Source organism: Schistocerca serialis, chromosome 10 (genome assembly GCF_023864345.2).
Source record: "Schistocerca serialis cubense isolate TAMUIC-IGC-003099 chromosome 10, iqSchSeri2.2, whole genome shotgun sequence".
Lineage (NCBI taxonomy): Eukaryota > Metazoa > Arthropoda > Insecta > Orthoptera > Acrididae > Schistocerca > Schistocerca serialis.
In genome coordinates, this window is record NC_064647.1 from 121,483,817 (window position 1) to 121,500,410 (window position 16,594).

The following is a 16,594-nucleotide window of genomic DNA, read 5'->3' on the forward strand; positions in this document are numbered from 1 at the left end:
AAAAAATAGGAAAATAACAAGTCATGTTAGTGTACAGATCACCATGTAGTGACCCAGAAATTTTTTAAAATACGATTGAAGAACTGCTGTGCACCTTACATGATGAGAAGTCATCAATAATTGTATGTGGGGACTTTAATGTCAATATGTCGGTAGACAGTTTATTTAAAATTAAATTCCTCAATATTATACACAGTTTCAACCTATATTCTAATATAAACAGTCCTACAAGGTTAACAAACACTTCAAAAAGTCTTGTAGATAATATATTTTAAAATATAGAATGCCCAGATACATAAGTTTTGAATATTGACCCAGGAATATCTGATCGTAATGCACTTATTATTAAAGTGCTCACAGTTCCAATAAATACAGCAACAACACATCATATGTATAAGAGAATTTCTCTCCCAAAGACTGCAACCAGTTTGGTATGAAACTGACTAACAAATCTTAGGCAGAAGTATTGTCACAAACATATATAGATGCTGCATACAACGTTTTCTCCTCTCTTTTCATGACAAATTTTGAAATGTGCTTTCCAAAAAGATTAGTTAAAATCAACTCATCTAGCCATAGACACAAATTCTTGGATCACATCTGGCATTAAAAACTCTTCCAAGACTATGAACAGACTAAACTTTGAAATGAAAACTAATACTGACCCTAATTTTAAAAAAAACATGTTAGTAACTACAAAAAGGTGTGTAGAAGGGTAATTAATCTAGTAAAAGTATTAAGTAATGATAGACTAATAAGGAAGTCAGACAATAAATCAAGGAAAACAAGGAAAATTGTTAAAAGAGAAATAGGAACAAGCTCTAAAGACCAGGATATTGTACTTAAATCTAGTGATACCATTGAAGTAAAGAAGGAAGTCTTGCTCAATTACATGAACAACTACTTTCTAAGTGTAACTGGTAAATTAAGAATAAGCTATAACAAATAAGAGTAAACAACAGAACCAAAAGTAATCAGTAGTGTGGTAATAAGGCCCACAATAAATATGAAATGCTGAAAGTAATTAACAATAAGAAACCCAAAATGTCTACAGGACTGAACAAAGTGCCAGTGACAATAATAAGGAAAGTCGCCTCACAAATCTTTGAACCACTGGTACATTTTGCCAATTTATCATTCAATGAACGTATGTTCCCCCAAACGCTGAAAATTTCTAAGGTTAAACCATTATTCAAAAATGGGGATATGCATAAGGTAGAAAACTATAGGCCTATATCCCTCCTTCCATCTTTATCAAAAATTTTTGAAACACTGATGAAAATTAGACTCATAAGCTACCTTGGCATCTTCAATCTTCTAAATTGTAATCAACATGGTTTTTGTACAGGTCACGGCATAGAAACAGCTATACAGGCCTATACGGAAGAAATTTTTAGAAATTAGACCATAACAAATGTGTGGGAGGAAACAACCTAGATCTTTCCAAGGCCTTTGATGCAGTAGATCATCAACTTCTCCTTGACAAACTGGAGGCAACAGGCATCAGAGGAATTGGGAGGAAATGGTTTGAGTCCTATCTCCAAGATAGAGCTCAGGCTGTGGAACTCACCTCATCTCAGAATAAGCAAAAAATAAAGTGGCTATCTGATGCTAAGAAAGTGACAGTAGGTGTCCCTCAGGGTGGTGTTCTTGGTCCCCTATTGTTGAAAGGCTCAACAGATCATCAAAAATTATGTTATTTGCAGATCATACAAGCGTAATTATAAGTGATGACAGCAAAGCCTTATTCACTACAGCCTGAAAGGTTCTGAAGAGGGTGCGACAGTGGTTTTATGCTAATAAGTTAACACTCAATTTAAATAAAACAAATTACATACAGCATGGTAAAGTAAATGAGAAGGATGATCACCATTTACCATTGAGTGACCATGAAATAGAGAAAGTCTGGTCTACAATATTTTTGGGCATGTACATTGATCAGCACTTGAGCTGGAAAGACCATGTCACATACATATCCAAAAAACTCAATTCAGCATGTTTTGCATTGAGAATAATTTGTATAGTTTGCAGTGCAGAGTGTACAAGATTAGAGTATGTGGCTTATTTCGATTCTATTATATCCTATGGAATTGCATTCTGGGGTGCAACTAAATCTTGCTTGAGAGAGGTTTTTAAATTACAGTAAAGGGCCATTAACTTATTACACACAGCTCTCCACAAACACACTGCAAGCCATCGTTCGTGCAGCTAAACATATTTACAGTACCATCTTTGTCCATATTAAAAAGCATACTGCATAGAAGAACACACTTGAGTAGTTTACATGTAAATTCAGATCTTCAGGACTACAATACATGTATCTGTAAGAATCTGCATGTAGAAAGAACAAGTAAAACAAAAACTCAAAAACATGTGAGGCACTATGGAATAAAGCTTTGTAGTGCTCTGCCACTCAGCATCAGGGGAACAGAAGATGAAGGAAAATTTAAGACAGAATTAAAAAAGTTTCTAATAAATAAATGATTTTATAGCATAGAAGAATATTTTGAATCCTTAAATCACTAACTGATAGTTGTATTGTCAATATCATGTTGTTCTCATTGTCAGTTCTATGTCTCATTACACTCTTTTAACTCTAAATTATATGTAATATGTGTTTTCCAAAATGTACTAAATATATATAAACCCATCACATATGGTACATGTTAAAAGAGCATGTAAAAGCAAAACTCATTAATTCAGTGTTTTAATTTTCAACTTATTATATGATGTTAATTATATGTATTTTAATTCTGTTTTAATTTTCAACATAATGTTAATTTTATGTTTGATAGAAATTTGTAATATTCTGCTGTGCATATTCTGGACAGTATTATGAAAATTCCTATATCATGTAAATGATGCAAAGGATGATAATAAATGAAATGAGATAATTTTTGCCCGGATTAAAGATTTAAAAAAATATATTTTCTGTGTGATGTTATTTTCATCGATTTTTTCATACCATCGATATATCGATACATCTATCATAAGGATATTTTCATACCTAAAATCACCTAAGTTACAGCACATACGCACTGCGACAGGTGTTCAATATCATCTCGCTCTCTTTATGCTACCAGCTCAGTCGGCTATTTCGTTGATGTTATTAATTCTACTTTTCCTTGAGATTAACGAAAGAAAAGAACACTTTTGTAAACTAATTACGTTTGCAATTTGATTTAAGCTTAACCCTTATAAGCACAGTAGTTTCGTAGTAGGAAGGCCAGACAAATGTAAAATTTAACTACTAGTTTTATGCTATTAAAATTTCATTATTTTGAGGTAAAATGTAACAAATGGCAATATTATTTTTTTATAAGTGCAAGAACAATTGGTGTTTAATATTCGAGGATGATTTTAACCAAAATCTCAGGTGGTGTGCATGCACTGTAGCTGATCATTAACACCCTGTATATTATGCAAAGGTGCAGTTAAAACACCAAACTCTTTGGAGAGGTTACCTTCGAGATCACTGCAGGGGAATATTACATATTGCCCTTAACGCTTGCTGTTATGCGATCAATGATTTCCTTTTAAGTGACAAGTTACCACAGAAAATTATTCCATAAGACCTTATTGAGCAGAAATATAGAAAATATGTTAGGAGGATGAATCTTTTGTTTCCAAGACTATCAATTATAGGAAGAGCGAAAATAGCACAGCTTATCCCGTTTATATATTTGACTGCATTACATGGGACAGGATATTAAAATGAAAACGTAATAGTCTAAATGTGGTAAGTGCCATAGAGTTTTTTCCAAATTGATTCTATTTGCTCTAAAGGTGCTACATGTATGCAAGTATGTTATACTAAAAGTGATTCATCATATAACGAAGATAACGAATCAGTGATGAATGGAAGGCACATCTGCTTGCACTACAGCCTCCTTCTTTCTAAATGTGTTTGGCAATCAGCATTGAACTACATCATTTTAATGTTGAGACATAATAGATGGCATTTTGTTTGTCATGTTTTGGAAGTAACACTTGTACTTTAGCAATCAATCTGCAATAAATATTATTTGTTCCAAATCTTACACAATCAGATAAGTTCTGCTTACAAAATCTTTCATATTACAACTTCTGTATTCATGCTCATGACATTAGTGAGGCAATAACGTAATTGTGGTACGAGGGTGGTGGGTCTCGTGGCGCTAACAGTGTAGTACAGTCTCTATACCATGTTCTGAACTGCACTGGTAACAAATGTAAAATTGTAATTTTGAATGACAAGCACTGTGAACAAAAGAAAAACCATGTACTTATAAATATGTACCGTACATGCTCATGACATTAGTGAGGCAATAACGTAATTGTGGTACGAGGGTGGTGGGTCTCGTGGCGCTAACAGTGTAGTACAGTCTCTATACCATGTTCTGAACTGCACTGGTAACAAAAGTAAAATTGTAATTTTGAATGACAAGCACTGTGAACAAAAGAAAAACCATGTACTTATAAATATGTACCATACATGTTTATACTACCTTGTGGCCTATTTGATTACCATGTAAAATACGTATCCAGTTTCAGACCACAGTTTTCTATGTTGTGATGGAAATTTTGCCTTAATAGAAAAACTTCAGAAGGTCGCTAAGTGATATGTACCTGTTGATTTACAAGAAGTAATTACTTCAGCATTTCCTTCTTTAGCATTCAACACACTCAGAGTGGAGGAAAATGACTTTAATGATTTCCAGACTGCTGCTGATAAAGTTATCAACACCACAACGCTACACATCAGTGTTGCTGCACAAACTAAAATCATAACCACTGGAATCGTGCATGTGAAAAAGACATTCAGTGACATTGACCAATGTGAAAGTGTGAACATTCTAAAGAAAGACAAAACTGTTGGCGATTTGATTCATACACACGTTTCAGTTGTGCAATATTTTTCATGATTGTCTGCTGAATAAAAGAAGGGCTTGCTTGCTATTAAGATATTTATATTTAGGTATATTTTCCCATCCATTGTAGCAGTGATGTAGCTCATTTAGTCTGAATAAGGTAATACATTTGACATCTGTTGTCGAGTTTCCCTACTCAATTCAATGCATTTTTCACGCACCTTGCAGTATAGTTTATATTTCGTAGATGTTAATATAATATTTATTACTATAGAAATATGCATGATAATTTCGTATGTCATATAATATTTTGTGCTTTAGTTATATCTCAAAACATTATTTTGGTCCTTAATATGTTTAGAATGTTAACATTATGAGAAGGATAGTTGCTACTCACCATATAGCGAGATGCTGAGTCGCAGATAGGGATAATAAAAAAAAATCTTTTGAACAAAGCTTTTGGCCAAACAGGCATTCATCAGAACTAGACAACACACACACACACACATACACACACACACACACACACACACACACACACACACACACACACACACACACAAACACACACACACAAATGCAGTTCAAACCCTGTATTGTCCATTGTTTTGAATGTTAGGTCTTCAAATGTATAACTGCTTGAGTAGAAGAGATTAGATTACATTGTTTTCGTTCCACAGACCCAAATATGAGATGATCCTCGTGGGTGTGGAACATGTCAGAAAATATAACATAAAAAACATAGAACATTTCAGTAGAATACTCACTTCCTTGATCATTTGTCATATTGTCGAAATATATGAATACATTACACTAAATTCGAACTGATAATATTTGCAAAATTAATACACTGTCATAATGAAACAAAGTTACACACTTTTATTAAATTTATCATACACAAAATATCCAACTTTGACTGTTGTAACCAAGTGCTGTCAAAACTGAACTCTAGCAGACATTTTTACTTAAGCTGGTCAACATGCTCTATTAAAATATTCATCTATGGAGCAGAAAGAGTTGCCTACCAAAAAGCCTTTCATACTCTGTTTAACCTGTGCTTTCACTGAAATGAAGATTTTAATAGTTGCTCACAGTTTTTTGAAAATGTGTGTTCCTGAATATTGAATCACTTTTTTGACCAAGGTAAGTGATTGTAGGTCTTTATGTACATTGTTGTTATTCCATTATTGATACTATGTTTTGAGCTATTAGTTGGAAATAGAGACATATTATTTGAAAAAAAAAATTCATTAAGGAATAAATTTACTGAGATGTAGCAATCAAGATACCCAGTTCCTTGAATAAGTTTCTACGTGATGTTCTTGAATTTACACTACAAATGAGCCTTATTACACACTTTTGCACGTCAAGAACTTTTGCTTGGTTTGATGAGTCACCCCAAAAATGATCCCACATGATACAATAGAATGAAAGTAAGCAAAGTACGCAACTTGTTTTTATACTTATACCTCCTACATCTGGTGTGATTCACACTGCAAATACTTGCTTGTTTAGGCTTTTTAGCAATTCTCTGCTATGCCCTTCCCAACTGAATTTTTTAATTCTATCTGCATGACTTTTTTGCTATACACATACTGGAAGGAAATCTCTTACATGTTCTGAACTGCATATAGTATGACTTTTCAACGTTTAATGAGAGAGAATTAGCTTTAAACTACAGTGAAAATTTATTAGCGGCAATTTCTTAACTTGCTATTCATTGCAATGTTTGTATCATCTGCAAACAAAACAAACTTAGCATTTGGCAATGTAACAGATGAACAGTCATTAATGTACACAAGAAAAAGAAACAGACCCAAGATGGAACATTGAGAAACATCACAGTCAATGTAATTAATTCCCAGTCAGATGAAGACTGAATGCTTACTCCACATGTATTTCACTATAACATCCTTGGCTTCCTCTTAGTTATATAAGATCTGAACCATTTTGTAGCACTATTGGTGTCATCACAATATTTTAGTTTACTTAAGAGAATGGTGTGATTCACACAATCAAAGATTTTTGACAGGTTACAGAAAATGCTAGTAGCCTCTAATTTGTTATCCAATGAATTAAGTACATTCTCACTATAAGTGTAAATGGCTTTCCCTATATCAGAACCTTTAACGAACCCAAACTGTGACTTGAACAACATATTATTTGTCATCACAAGCTTAAGGAGATGCTTGAACACAATCTTTTCGAATATTTTTGTAAAAACCAGAAAAAGTGAAATTGGTCGATAGTCTCATGGTATATCTCTATCCCCCTTGTTGTAAAGAGGCGTAACTTTGGCATTATTAGCAACTCTGGAAACTTTCAGCTGTTAAGGACATTGAAATTTTCCTGGCAGATTAAAACTGTGTGCCAGACCGAGACTTGAACACAGGACTTTTGCCTTTCACGGACAAGCACTCTACCATCTGAGATACCCAAGCAAAACTCACGCCCCATCCTCACAGCTTTACTTCCGCCAGTACATTGATTACACAAATAACTTAAGATAGAACTCAGCTCACATGAGCACTCATTGATTAACTTCAATGATATGTTATCATAACCACTAGAATACTTTGATTTTAAGGATGTTATGATGGCTGCTACTTCTTTGAGAGATGTAAGTGTCAATTCCATTTTACTACAGTCATTTGTAGAGGCTGGTCTCAGATATTACACTGCACTGTTTACTGAACCTGATAACCCCAAGCTGCCAGTAACCAAGTATTTGTTTAAGAGGTTTGCTACACTATATTTATTTTTAGAGATATCTGTCCCTCTTTCCTTCTAGTCCCACCTACTTCAGTCTTTAATATATCCCATACAGTTTCCATTCTGTTGCCTGACAATTTTCTTTTTCTCATAATAAAGATATTTCGATTTATGGTTTACTTGCTTCAATATTTTGCAATATTCTTTGTAATGCTTTAAAATGCTGACATCAGGGCTGTTCCTAGATAGCAGATTCAGTTTCCTTTTTGTTCCACATGATACCTTTATTCCTTATGTAATCCATGGTTTATTTTTAGACTTTTGTTCGATTTGAGTTACCTTTAGGGTAAAACATTTTTCAAACGAGGAATTAACTTCTTTAATGAATGCTTAGTATGTTCCATTGAGTCAGAAATATTGTAAACATCTAGCCAGTTCATATCTTTGAGCAATCTCCTAAAATTCTCAAAATTTGATTTGTCACCTTCCTGTACTCCAATTTAATACATTTTATATCATGACAAGTTTCATCATTTACCATAAGATGCTGTATGTCAAGATCCGATAGTCCATTTGCTATTGGTTTTGTGATATGACTTCTTCCCTAGATTTGTCTTCAACAATATTATGAACAGCAGTCTCAGATCATTTAATAGTTGCAAAGTTCACTGTAGGAGTTAAATGAATGACAGTGTTACTGACTGCAATAATTGTTCACTGAAAGAACTTTTCAATAAATCCACATTAAAAGGACCAGCACCCACTTTTTCCTTGCTTTTTACTGTGAAATTGGACAACAGGGGTTCCAGACTTTTTATGAAGTTTCCTGAAGGTGCTTTGTATATATTTACTATTATAAAGGATCATGAAATGATACTTCTGTTGCACAAGCTTCTAAGTGCTACTCTGAGGAAATTTTATAAGCATGAATATTCTTGAAACTGAAAACTTTCTGACAAATGTGGCAACTCCGCCTGTATTCTTATTTTGTTTACAGAAGTAAGAGGCTAACTTGAATCCTGTAACATTTAACATATCTATACCAGTAGTCACGTGATATTGAGAGAGGTAGATTATATCAACTGGTTTGCTGAACTATAATTCTTCAATGCAAATAAGCATTGCACGAATATATCGGAGCTGCGAGTGGTTCCTCACCTAGGCAGCAGTGGGCACGTCCCCAGTTTGAGGCTGGACAGTGAAGACCTTTTCTTGTTTCCGCCGGGCTTCGTCCTTGGTGCGGGCCAACACATACTCTGCGTAGCTCAGGTACCCATCGCCGTTGGAGTCATCCTCGGCGAGCACACGGTCGATCAGTTCTGAACAGTGAAATTTTAGGTCTTAATGAAGTGTTAGACACTTGGGTTCCTCAATTTACAGCTTGGACATCTCTAAAAAGGGCAATCGCAAACGTCGGATCGACAAATACGAGGTGTCTGAGAAAAGTAATGACACTGACAACATTGCGAGTGATCTGGCAACGCTGTCTTGTTCTGCTTGTGTAGACCGGTGTGTTTTCTTCCAGATGCTCTGTCCGAGTTTTCAGCTTGTAACACCTCGGTTCAGTTTACGGTAATAAAAGCTATAGAAAGAATAATTTAAAGTTAAGAATAGGATTTTTAGAGGGGAAAATAGTGTAGAATCAGAGTTCGGTAATTGCAGATGAAAATTATAGTATATCAGCAGGTAGTTTAATGTCTAAGTACAGCAAAGCCACGGAAGCTCCGTTATGGAGAAGGCAGTGACGTTAAACTCTTGCGGTGAAAAACCTATAAAAAGGCCTGATCGTCATTATTAGCGTCTTTTTTCCTTGATTGTTTCGTTAAAGGGCGGGGAACCCGTGTCAGTCACCGAGACAATAATTAGATTGGACTTTATCGTGTTAAGATTCACGAAAAACTGTTAGAATATTACGGAGATTAAAAGTGATGTAGTGTACGATCTCTGACTGTTGGTAGCAACGGATTATTAAGAGGATTTTAGGACTTTAGTGCTAGATTTAAGGACATATAGACGACAGAAACTCAAATTATCTGCTGATATGAGTGAATTCAGAGGAACCGGTATTCAGATATTAACGTGTGGACTTTTGAAAGTGTCGTGTGCCGTTAGTTGCGAATCTGGACGTAGAGCGCGCGCATATCGGCATTTGTGGACTATTTTGATTCCTCCTGGCTAGGAACCTTTTAAATAGACCATCATCCATCACCATCTTAATCCTTGAATATAGAGTGAAAGTGAAATACAAGAGTGTTGTACTTATTTCATTTACCTAGTACTAATCAGTGAAGATTTTACGTAACCAAAGCTATTCAGCAGTAAGTCAGCACCATCTAGCGGAAAGCGTAGGCATTAACTAACACGCTAACTGAAGTGAACGTTTACGTGTTTTACGGACTGCTTAATATGAACGTTTGTGACTGACGTCCCCACTCCCTCCGAAAGGTGGCGCAGGCTGTCTTAATCATAAAAAGAGGAGAGTTTTAGTCGGGCAAATTACTAAATAAAAGCGATATTTACAAGAGTCGCAGTGATAGCAAAACACAAGGCTCGCACCTCATCGAAGAGTCGTCGCTGTCACGTCGGGAAGTAAACCCGGTAAACCTACCGACGATACGTATCTACGAGCAGACGTCGACGTGGAGTACCTAAAAAGGGAACCACAAGAGAGTTGGGGATGCTTCAAGCTCCACACAACCTTCACGTGATTGTTGAGAGCGCCATCAGTAAAGTTGTGTTTTTGCTGTGTGTTACGAAGATGAAATGGTGGATTTTGGAGCAATGTTACGCCATCAAGTTTTGTGTGAAATTTGGGAATCTGCGAGTGTGGCCTTTGCAAAGTTGAAATAGCATTGTGATGAACATTCCTTATCAAGAGCACAAGTCTTTCACTGGCACAAATCATTTTTGGAAGGCCGAGAGCACATTGAAGACGAACCTCGCTCAGGGAGACCTCTTATGAGATCAGATTAACGTTTAACGACAAGAATAATGGCTGACCTGTTAAACTAAAACATTTCCACCACACTCAAGTTTGTACTGAAAGACATCACAACTGAGCGGAGGGACAATCTAAGAAACGTGTGCATTGATCTTCTTGAAGGGACTGCCAATGGCCACGAATGATTGAATTGTGTGATCAGAGGTGATGATGAATCCTGGATTTTTGAGAAATATCCTGAGACAAAGCTGCAAAGTGAGGAGTGGCACACTGAGACATCTCCTCAACCAAAAAAAGCTCTAATGAGCAAGTCAAAGATGAAAACAACGGTGATTTGCTGGTTTGACACTAAGAGTATCGTACATGCAGAATTTGCTGCTCTAGGACAAACTGTCAATAAAGTATTTTACAAAGATGTCCTTGAAAGGTTAAGGAAAAGGTGAATCGAGTGAGATCGGACATTTCAGACAAGTGGATGCTGCATCATGGTATCGTCCTATGTCACATGGCCACTTACATCACTGAATTTTTGATCTCAGATGACATTCCCATTATTCCACAACCCCAATATTGTTTGAAAAAGAATAAAACTTTGGTAGACAAAAATGAGTCTCATTACATTTATCATACACCTCGTATGTACAAGGAAGGTAACTAAAGAAATCTTGGGTAACAGAAGAAACACTTCTACAATTGATCGATAAACGAAGGAGATACGAAAGTTCAGAATGAATTTTTACCATGCAGCGGGGCATGCACTGATTTGAGAGTTCCTGGCAAGTTAAAGTTGTGTGCTGAATTGGGACTAGAACGTGGCACCTTGCCCTTTTCGGGACAAGTGCTATTCCAACTGAACTTCTCAAGAACGACTCGAAACATCTCCTAACAGCTGTGTTTCCGCCAGTTCCTCATCTCCTACCTTCCAAACTTCACAGAAATTCTTCAACATACTTTTCAAGACTACCACACTGAAAGAAAGGTTATTGCAGAGATCAAGCTTGGCCACAGCCAGAGATGAGAAGCTGCAAGGACACGTTGTGAGTCTGTTTGGGTAGCTAAAGTCATTAGAGAACTTGCTTGCGAGAGGCAAAGGTCTCAGGTTCGAGAACCACAGCGGCAAACAATTTTAATCTACCAGCAACTTTCAAATTTGCATGCACTCCACTTGAGAGTGAAAATTCATTCTGCAAACGATTTCCCACACTGCTTCTAAGTCTCTGCAATAGCCTTTCCTCCCGGAGTAATATACAGCAAGGTAAGATGGAGAACAAACATGAAGTGTGGAATAATAATAATAATATAATAAAGATTTTATTGTCTTTAGGTCATTACAGCAATTGACAATGTCAAATGAAGATACAATTTACAATACAGTGTGATAAGGTATTGACTACTGAAATATTTTAGCTTATATTACAATAAATGTACTGTGGGTCATCTGTTGGATTACTGCATTTTACAGTTGAAGAATTCATTGATATCATTCATGCAGTCTTTCTTTGAATCAGGAAGATCCTGTATAGCTTGTGGCAGCTTATTAAATAGTTTGTGCCATGTGACTTCATAGCTATTTATTGATTTTGATAATCTATGGTAAGGCGTGTATATGTGTTTGATGCTTCTTGTAACAATGTACATTTTCTCTACGTTTCACATCTTGTAGATTCCTCTTCGTAAAGTTTAAGACATTGTATATATAGAAGTTTATTACTGTCATAATTTTTTGTTTAGTAAATAAGTGTTTGCAGTGAGCCTTATGTGTAGAATTTGTAATTATCCTAATGGCTTTCTTCTGCAATACTAGGATGTCATGTATATGACTACAGTTACCCCACAAGATAATGCCATAGGATATTATACTTTGGAAAAATGCAAAATAAGATGATCTGATGTATGTTTCAGGTACAAAGTTTCCGAGTTGCCTTGATAAATACACTCCTGGAAATTGAAATAAGAACACCGTGAATTCATTGTCCCAGGAAGGGGAAACTTTATTGACACATTGCTGGGGTCAGATACATCACATGATCACACTGACAGAACCACAGGCACATAGACACAGGCAACAGAGCATGCACAATGTCGGCCCTAGTACAGTGTATATTCACCTTTCGCAGCAATGCAGGCTGCTATTCTCCCATGGAGACGATCGTAGAGATGCTGGATGTAGTCCTGTGGAACGGCTCGCCATGCCATTTCCACCTGGCGCCTCAGTTGGACCAGCGTTCGTGTTGGACGTGCAGACCGCGTGAGACGACGCTTCATCCAGTCCCAAACATGCTCAATGGGGGACAGATCCGGAGATCTTGCTGGCCAGGGTAGTTGACTTACACCTTCTAGAGCACTTTGGGTGGCACGGGATACATGCGGACGTGCATTGTCCTGTTGGAACAGCAAGTTCCCTTGCCGGTCTAGGAATGGTAGAACGATGGGTTCTATGACGGTTTGGATGTACCGTGCACTATTCAGTGTCCCCTCGACGATCACCAGTGGTGTACGGCCAGTGTAGGAGATCGCTCCCCACACCATGATGCCGGGTGTTGGCCCTGTGTGCCTCGGTCGTATGCAGTCCTGATTGTGGCGCTCACCTGCACGGCGCCAAACACGCATACGACCATCATTGGCACCAAGGCAGAAGCGACTCTCATCGCTGAAGACGACACGTCTCCATTCGTCCCTCCATTCACGCCTGTCGCGACACCACTGGAGGCGGGCTGCACGATGTTGGGGCGTGAGCGGAAGACGGCCTAACGGTGTGCGGGACCGCAGCCCAGCTTCATGGAGACGGTTGCGAATGGTCCTCGCCGATACCCCAGGAGCAACAGTGTCCCTAATTTGCTGGGAAGTGGCGGTGCGGTCCCCTACGGCACTGCGTAGGATCCTACGGTCTTGGCGTGCATCCGTGCGTCGCTGTGGTCCGGTCCCAGGTCGACGGGCACGTGCACCTTCCGCCGACCACTGGCGACAACATCGATGTACTATGGAGACCTCACGCCCCACGTGTTGAGCAATTCGGCGGTACGTCCACCCGGCCTCCCGCATGCCCACTATACGCCCTCGCTCAAAGTCCGTCAACTGCACATACAGTTCACGTCCACGCTGTCGGGGCATGCTACCAGTGTTAAAGACTGCGATGGAGCTCCGTATGCCACGGCAAACTGGCTGACACTGACGGCGGTGGTGCACAAATGCTGCGCAGCTAGCGCCATTCGACGGCCAATACCGCGGTTCCTGGTGTGTCCGCTGTGCCGTGCGTGTGATCATTGCTTGTACAGCCCTCTCGCAGTGTCCGGAGCAAGTATGGTGGGTCTGACACACCGGTGTCAATGTGTTCTTTTTTCCATTTCCAGGAGTGTAAATTACTCTAGATAGCTTACTGCTAGTATAGTTTACATGTTGGCCCCAGGATAACTTTTCGTCTAAATAAACTTCCAGGAATTTAACAGAACGGGGGTCATCAGAGAGTGGCTTGTCTCTTAGAGTGAAGATTATCCGCTGAGTTTTATTTTCATTTAGCAGGAAACCATTTGCTCTGAACCAATATGCTGTGTGAGTGAGTGTATTTTCAGCACGGGTTTTAAGATCATTAAGATTGTTACTGCTATGAAGAAAAGTCGTATCATCTGCATACAATACAAGCAAGACCATCTAAAAAATGAGACTCACAGGAAATGCAAAATTGCTAAGCAGGAATGGCTAGAGGACAAACGTGAGGATATAAAAGAATATACAGGGTGATTCAAAAAGAATACCACAACTTTAAAAATGTGTATTTAATGAATGAAACATAATATAACCTTCTGTTATACATCATTACAAAGAGTATTTAAAAAGGTTTTTTTTCACTCAAAAACAAGTTCAGAGATGTTCAATATGGCCCCCTCCAGACACACGAGCAATATCAACCCGATACTCCAACTCGTTCCACACTCTCTGTGGCATATCAGGCGTAACAGTTTGGATAGCTGCTGTTATTTCTCGTTTCAAATCATCAATGGTGGCTGGGAGAGGTGGCCGAAACACCATATCCTTAACATACCCCCATAAGAAAAAATCGCAGGGGGTAAGATCAGGGCTCCTTGGAGGCCAGTGATGAAGTGCTCTGTCACGGGCTTCCTGGCGGCCGATCCATCGCCTCGGGTAGTTGACGTTCGGGTAGTTACGGACAGATAAGTGCCAATGTGGTGGCGCTCCATCCTGCTGAAATATGAATTGTTGTGCTTCTTGTTCGAGCTGAGGGAACAGCCAATTCTCTAACATCTCCAGATACTGTAGTCCAGTTACAGTAGCACCTTCAAAGAAAAAGGGACCAAAAACTTTATTGACTGAAATGGCACAGAAAACGTTCACCTTAGGCGAGTCACGTTCATACTGAGTTGTTTCCCGCGGATTCTCAGTGCACGCTGAACTACTGTCGTCGATTCACTTCTGCCGTACTCAATAACACAAAAAGCTTTCTATTGAGCGGTCGCCATCTTAGCATCAACTGACGCTGACGCCTAGTCAACAGCGCCTCAAGCGAACAAATTTACAACTAAATGAAACTTTATAGCTCCCTTAATTCGCCGACAGATAGTGCTTAGCTCTGCCTTTTGTCGTTGCAGAGTTTTAAATTCCTAAAGTTGTGGTATTCTTTTTGAATCACCCTGTATAACAAGGGGACAGATAGCTAACACTAGTAGCAAAATTAAAGTGCCCTTTGAAGAAAAGAGAAGCAGCTTTATTAATACCAAGAGCTCAGATGGAAAACAACTGCTAAGCAAAGAAGGAATGCTGAAAGTGGAAGGAATATATAGATTGGATACACAAGGGAAAAGGAACTTGAAGACAATATGATAGAAATCTCTATTGATCCGTTGTGGACATGAAGAAGGCATTTGAAACACACAAATTCGTTACATCCAGATACTGATGGCACCAGTATGCCAACAGCGATACGGTTGAGTATCTATACATGAGGCGGATATGGCAACTGAAGATGACATAGTGAATTGCCGAAAGTGGTTGTGGAAATAAATTAAAACAGTTTCTCTAACTTCGTGGCTGTTTGGCGATTTTCCTTGTCAAATATTACAGAAAGGCAAAAAGACATAGACGAGAATGAAATTGGAGATATGATACTGTGAGAACAATTTAACAGGACACTGAAAGACCTAAGTCGGAACAAGGCCCTGTTAGTAGACGGCGTACTACTGATAGCCTCATGACAAAACTCGTCAGTCTAGTGATATAGTTCCAATTCCAAGGAAAGCAGGCGTTGATAGGTGTGAATATTACCAAACTATTAATGTAATAGGTTATGGTTGCAGTATCTTGACACGAGTTATTTACAGAATCATGAAGAAATTGGTAGAAGGCGACCTCGAGGAAGATCGCTTTGGATTTCGGAGAAATGGTGGAAAACATGAGGCAATACTGACCCTACGACTCATCTTAGAAGATAGGTTAAGCAAAAGTAAACCAACGTTTATAGCGTTTGCACACATAGAGAATGCCGACTGGATTACACTCTGAAATTTTGAAGGTAGCAGGGGTGAAGTACAGGGAGCAAAATGCTATTTTCAAGTTGTGCAGAAACCAGACAGTAGTTATAGGACTCAAAAGTGAAACAGTGCTTCAGAAGGGAGTGACACAGGGCTGTGGCCTACCGTCGATGTTATTCTGTCTGTACACTGACCAAGCAGTAAAGAAACCAAACGAAAATTTGAAGAAGGAAGTAAAGTTCAGGAAGAAGAAATAACGACTCACGCCCCATCCTCACAGCTTTACTTCTGCCAGTACCTCGTCTCCTACCTTTCAAACTTTCATGTCAGCGCAGGACCAGTGACGACAAGTCTGGCTACGATAGTGCCATTGGCGACAGGGACAGTGATGACAGGTCGACTGATGACAGAATCAGCGACTACAGCTCTGACAATGGCCAGAGAAGCTATGGCAGGTCTGGAGATGACATGGCTGGTGGTGACACGTCAGGCAACAAACAACAGGTCCAGTGACAACAAGTCTGGTGTCAACAAATCAAGTGATGACTCATTTGGTGATGACAGGTCCACTGATGGTACACTACTGGCCATTAAAATTGCTACACCAA

The 16,594-nt window shown here is 38.5% G+C and overlaps 1 protein-coding gene across 1 annotated transcript in view; it reads right to left on the reverse strand.

The window, feature by feature from the left end:
- LOC126424917 (multiple coagulation factor deficiency protein 2 homolog) overlaps positions 1-16,594 on the reverse strand; it is a 266,295-nt gene that overhangs the window by 36,824 nt on the left and 212,877 nt on the right. Inside the window, exon 5 of the mRNA XM_050087759.1 lies at positions 8,721-8,881. Coding sequence (XP_049943716.1) covers positions 8,721-8,881 — 161 coding nt within the window. The remainder of the gene's footprint in view (positions 1-8,720; positions 8,882-16,594) is intronic.